This window comes from Ambystoma mexicanum, chromosome 3p (assembly GCF_040938575.1).
Source record: "Ambystoma mexicanum isolate Mex_15411 chromosome 3p, UKY_AmexF1_1, whole genome shotgun sequence".
NCBI classification, from domain to species: domain Eukaryota; kingdom Metazoa; phylum Chordata; class Amphibia; order Caudata; family Ambystomatidae; genus Ambystoma; species Ambystoma mexicanum.
In genome coordinates, this window is record NC_090925.1 from 902804463 (window position 1) to 902810462 (window position 6000).

Below are 6000 nucleotides of genomic sequence, written 5' to 3' on the forward strand. Positions count from 1 at the left end.
TGTGGTCAATTTGAACGACTAAGTCAATATAGTCCGAACAGTCTTGCGGGGTATTCACTACTTGGGCTAACACATCTTTGAGCTCTCCACGTAGACCTCTATAAAACAGCGTAATCCTTTTGTCCTCAGGCCATCGAGTTTCCACTATCAGTCTGTTGAAAGACGCAATATAAGCCAAAAGGTCTTAATTACCCTGTCGCAATGAAAGGAGCTCATTGTCCAAGGCCTGCCCCTGTGAATGTCTTGCAAACAGTTTTTCCATACTGAGCTGAAAAGCTTGAAAATCATGGAGAACCGGATCATCTTGATTAACTAGAGGGATCGACCAGTCTGCCGCATTGCCACTAAGGTACGAAAGCACGAAAGCTACCTTAGCTTGATCAGTTGGAAAGGCTGCTGGCCGGCATAAGAAGTGCAACCGGCACTGATTAATAAATACTGCAAACCTCTTTGGGTCACCAGAAAATCGTTCGGGCGGAGCCAGAGGTACATTCCCAGGTAGGTTGATCTGCACTGGGTTCGTAGAGGATGTTGAAGGAAGATTTGCCCCTGATGCGGGTAACGGAGTTTGTCCGGTTTGTGACTGTAGCAATTGTCTAGCGAGATCGTCTGTTCGCTCCTTGGAAATAATCAGTTCCCTTCTTAGAGCATTCGTTTCCTGACGGGCTGCATGCACTTCTGCTCTTAGTTCCCCAAGTAACTGGGCTAGCTGGTCGGTATCCGAGGTTTCCATAGCGCCTGGGTGGGAGTTTTGCGGTAGGCTTTGTGTTCTGTAACGCTCACCTAATTCCCGCAGAGGCGCCGGTCTTGACTGGGTGAATGCCGTATCTTCAAAGGTGATGTGTAACACACGGTTGGCTCTTTGGGCTGGACCTCTGTGCACTGTATGTCTGACTCGAAGAGTAAGATGTCTGCAGATAGAAAATTTGGGATTAATGAACTGGGGTTATTGGGTGCCTCTCTCCTCTTCCCTTTCTCTTCTCCTGTAGAACCCCAAAGGTTAACGCCCTCACCTTAGGTAAGTGAACGCCGAGCTCACCATCTGCCTCGGGGCAGGGTGCCGTAACCAGTTTCTTCACTGGATAAGGGTGCAGGCCTCTTGACCTCAGAGGACTGCTGTCCGTCGTTAACTGCACGAACGGTAAGTTCTGGGCACTTCAAATGTCTTAAGTCTTTTGTAATGATATCTCTTGTTTTGCAGGGTTCCGGCGATGGCGGATGGCGGGCTGATGAGAGTTGAGGATCGAACCCGCGTGAGGAATAGAAGCGCCTGGAAGCACGTAAGTAAGCGCTTGTAGCCTGCTTCACGATGCGCACTAACTGTCCCTTTTATCTTGCAGGTACAAGTTCGGAGCTTTAGAGAAGCTGAAGGGTGCTGGAATACCCACTGGATTCGGCGTGGGAAGGAGTAATGTTACGTGAGTAATAAACTTGCCCAATGTCTTTAAACGCACCTTCTTTTGTCTTTCAGATGCGGGATGCAGCGCCGAAGGCCTCCGGAGCGTGCGAAGAGCTGGTAAGCTTTTGTCTTTCAGATGCCGGAATGCAGTGCGAAGACCTCCGGAGCATGCGAAGAGTAGGTAAGCCTTTGTCTTTCAGATGCCGGAATGCAGCGAGAGGCGTTGGTGACAGCCGATGGGCCAGGTAAGAGATGCGCTGCCACTGAAGACCGTAGTGCTAACCTGTTCTTTCTTTGTCTTTACAGGTGCTGCTGAAGACTGGATTCCAGGATGGTAAGCCTTTGTTCCCTTAGGCCCAGGATCAGAAGCAGAAGACACAATGAGTGTTCTGCTGCAGAGAATGCAGAATAACACAAAGCAAGATTCATCCATCGGGTGTGGTTTAAATAGCCTCCTGTAGTGCTTAGGTGTCTCCTTCCACAGCCACGCCTAGGTAAGAAAAGAGTTCCTGCTTTCCAGAAGAGTTCCAGTGTTCTGAACCTAGGGAGTGGCTCCTGCCCCACCCAACAGGAAAAGTAGTCCCAAACAGAAGAGGATCAGGGGTTCAACTGGCAGGTAAGTAAGCAGCATGGTCTGCTGCAGGTAAGTCCACCCAAGCATTATGAGCCCGGCGCTTCCAGCGCTGGGACTGGGCATCTTTATGAGCCTGGTGCCACTGGCGCCAGGACAGGGTCCAAAAGGTCCCAATTGGGACTGGCTGGCACTCGGAACCGGGGTTATGGGTCTGCTTCCAAGGGAGTCGGGCAAGTCCTGATCTTTTGGAAGCAGAGATCATGACAATATGCAGGTGCTAATAAAACTGTCATAAATAAAATGCAAATACTGCAGAACAGTGCCCTTAGAGCAGCCTTAGACATACCCCTTAGAGAGCACATTTCCAATATCAGGAAAGACCACCACTGGTTAAAAATTAGCGACAGAATTCTCTTCAAGACACTATCTATCACTTACAAAGGAGTGAACAACACAGCACCACCATATATTTCGGTGAGACTCATGAGAAAATCCCCCAGGCACCACACCAGAGCTTCTAACCATCTTCTACTAGAAATACCTAGCTTCAAACTTACTAAATCGGGTGGAGTGAGTTTCCCTGTTAGAGCTGCTTGTGCCTGGAATGCACTCCCGTCTGCTTTAAGAGACGATCAGCCCTACTCTAGCTTCAGAAGTAAAGTGAAAAGTTGGCTCTGGACCAATGACGCCCGATAAACTGTTCCCTTACTCTTGACTCTGGATTTCTGCATGTAAATATCCTGAAACCTGTACTATCTTGAAATCTGTTTTTATTGACTATCTTGATTCATACTGTAAATATTGTAAGAATATGTAATACATCCACTGTATGTAACCAAGCTTAAGTATTCTTGTTACTGCTGCGCCTGGCTACTCCAGGGTTTTGAGCGCATTATCAAATAATAAACTAAACTAAACTAAACTGATACAAACTGTTCAGTTAATTTGCTTACCCACAGGGCTTTGGTCTGTGCCACTGAACTGAGGAGAACTTCTTGGGAGGGCTACTAGGAGGAGCTGTGTTACATGTGTTGCTTGTTAACTGAAATTACCTGTTTTACCCATATATTCGGGTAGTGAGTCCGTTTGGGTGAAGAGGTTGAAGTCTTGGGGAGACTTCCTGCATCCTGGATGGGGTTGAAGAGACTGATCACTGCACTGGGGAGATGCATCCTCAAGTGCTTGTGATATTGTGGGTCTTCGTGAAGCTGCTGCGCCATGTGGGACTTGGGGGGGGGGGGGGGCGGTGGCGGATCATTTCTCAGGGACGGAATGCAGACTACATGCACCAAAGTACCTTGTGTTCCGTGTTTGTGGATCATATCAAAGATTACTCTGCAACTGCTTCTGTGGTGATGATACAAAGTTGTTGATTTTTGGTGTCTTGTCCCTTCTTTTCTTAGGAGGCGCGTTGGACATCATGTCCTGTAGAGTTGTTGCAGCGGGCACCGAAGAGATGGCATTGCTTATAGCACGCGAACTGCAGACAATTAACTATGGGAGGGACGACGAGGACTGAAACTGCACACACCATTTCAGAATGTGATACTTGTTGTGGGACAGGCGTTTGTGGCCAGCACACTCAGTATAGAAGCTCGCTGATGAGCACGAGTGTATTAGAAGCCTATGTAGCCGTGTGAAGCTTTCAGTGTGGGCATGGTTCAGAAGTACCTGTTTTACATAACTGTTACATAACTGTTCCTGTGGCTTTCAAGGTGAATAAAGATTTTACACTTGCTCGAACGCATATGCTTGAACTTAAAGACATTACCCATTATTACGTGAGAATAGGTCCAAAAGACAGTGTGGTGTCTGATTTTCCACATACAGTAAACTGTATCGGTTTTGAAGATCATAATCGTGTCTGCAAACTGTAGAAATAAGTCATGCTTGAAACTTTTTATAATGTGATACACCTGCAACAAAGTAATTTGACAGTACCATGGTGGCAAACGTTATCTATCACTGTGGATTTCACTTCTTGTATACGTGCGTGTGTGGAGCATAGTTGAGAATAAAATAGGGCAAATTAATCTGGCCCCTAACATGCGTCATTGCATCGAACATCTGGTGTGAACAAGCTGAAAGTAGAAGCGCGTGGCAGACAGCAGCAGGGACCCGAGCCCTTTGAACCGAGATGTCAGCAGCTGGGGAATAATTGACATGGCCGCCATCCTTTGGCATAAATTGATCAAAGCTGCGCTGAAGCCCGCGCCGCCTTCATTGCTGGGGCGTCTTCAGTCAGGTAATATCCTGCAGTGGTTGCTCATAACCCGCCAGAAGGGCGGCAGTATGGTTTACAGCAGATGGAAAATAAACTGACAGAATTCCACCTGCAAGGGTGTGCTAGCCTGTGTTTTTAGATTTTTGACATGCAAATTAATTCTGGTTTCCCTCTCAGAAAGTTAGCTGTGCTAAACAGGCTTCACTTTCCAATGCTCCATGCTAAAAAAGTATATTGCACACGTTTACATTTGCAGGACTCTCAATTCCAACAGCTATGGGTTGGCTTTTACAGTAGGTACCTATGATTCAAACAATATAACAATGTGTATCGCCATGACATGGAGTCAAAACTTTGACGAAATGTAAATATAAAACCATGTCTAGTTTACATAGTTGCTTATGAGGTACAGTTATAATTTGCAAAGCTCGCCTCATGTAATTTGATTTACAACTGGTTTCCAGTAACGCGCAGAGCTGTCAGAGCTTTGGTGTATTGGTGTCTGGGGGCTTCACCAACAAAAATGGGTCCAGACCTGGATTCCCCTTTATTCTCCGCTGGAAGATCTTGACACCTTGCCACGAGGACAGGACATACCCCCAGGTGGCAGGGTGGGAATTGGTACCTCAAAAGAAGCTCTGTCACTAGAACCGGGAAGTCACACCAGGGGTATTTTTTTTAACATAGTCAGCTAGCAGTGAGGAAGGTATAGTGTAGCTGAGTAGAGTATTAGTGCCCAGAAGAAGGGTCCAACCATCTTGAACATTTCCTATCCAAGCTCCTTCCTAAATTACAGCAGACAAGGCCCTTTGGGAGCTGACACCAGAAGGCACAAACCTTGTTAGAGATGCAAGAGTTGGCCCCTTCAAAGGGCTTGGAATGGACCAATCCTCTGTGGCAAAAGACATTATGAGGCATTGAGGCCTTCTCTTTAGTTGAGTCACCTTTTTTATCATCTTGAAAGAACCATCTTGAAGAGGATTTAAGTGGTACCTTGCTGGGGTAAAAACTGCCGAAAGTCCCTAGCCATTGGGATGAAGAAAAGGATTTCCAAGTAGGATGCAGGCCCTCTCACTAGCAACTTAAAGGGAATGTTTGAAGTGACCTGCTGCTGGAAAGCATGAATGCTGCTTGGACACCGGCGCCCAGAACTCAGCCTACTGAAGTGGCAAACCTCCAACTGTCCTGCTCTTCCCAGCCCGGAAGGTGGTACGAATTGGGACTCAACTTTCCCTAGAGACCAAATGGAGGGTCTCATTGCACCGATCAAAATAAGTTGTGTTTGTCTCTCTCTGCAATTTCAAACCCATTTGAGTCACTGCAAAGACCCAATGGCACTGCCTTTGACATTCTCTACCACAAACTGCTTCCAGTCAGCAGAGACCCCACATCTCCGCCTTTTACAAGCTTCTTTGTTGCTGCTTCGAACTGCGCCTCGCTTTCTCGCCACTGAAGAGAATAGTTTCCTCAAGATCCTGTCAAACCTTCGAACTGCTTGGATCCCAGAACTGCCACTTGTCCCAAGCTTCTCGAGCCTTTGCCACTGGCTGAATCGCACTGCATCGCTGGACTCTAGTAATATTCAGACCTTACACTTTAAAAGACATATTCTTAAACTTATTGACTTTTCCACAAAACTGTTCCCTTCAGTCCTCTGTTCTTCAATACCCAGAATGCCTCTCTCCAAGTTAGCATCCATTGGGTTTTCCTTTAGATGGGTGGGTTGGATAGTGTTTTTAATAATTTGTCTGTCCTTTTTATTTAATTAAGATAGTTTTTCATGAAACCTTGGTTGGACATTTC

At 46.6% G+C, this 6000-nt stretch overlaps 1 protein-coding gene across 1 annotated transcript in view; it reads left to right on the forward strand.

Moving 5' to 3' along the window:
• The window catches only part of IMPA2 (inositol monophosphatase 2), a 452625-nt gene extending 448914 nt beyond the window's left edge, over positions 1 to 3711 (forward strand). The window contains exon 8 of the mRNA XM_069652140.1: positions 3377 to 3711. Within this exon, the coding sequence (XP_069508241.1) occupies positions 3377 to 3492 (116 nt within the window). The 3' untranslated portion in view covers positions 3493 to 3711. The remainder of the gene's footprint in view (positions 1 to 3376) is intronic.
• The last annotated feature ends 2289 nt before the right edge of the window (positions 3712 to 6000 follow it).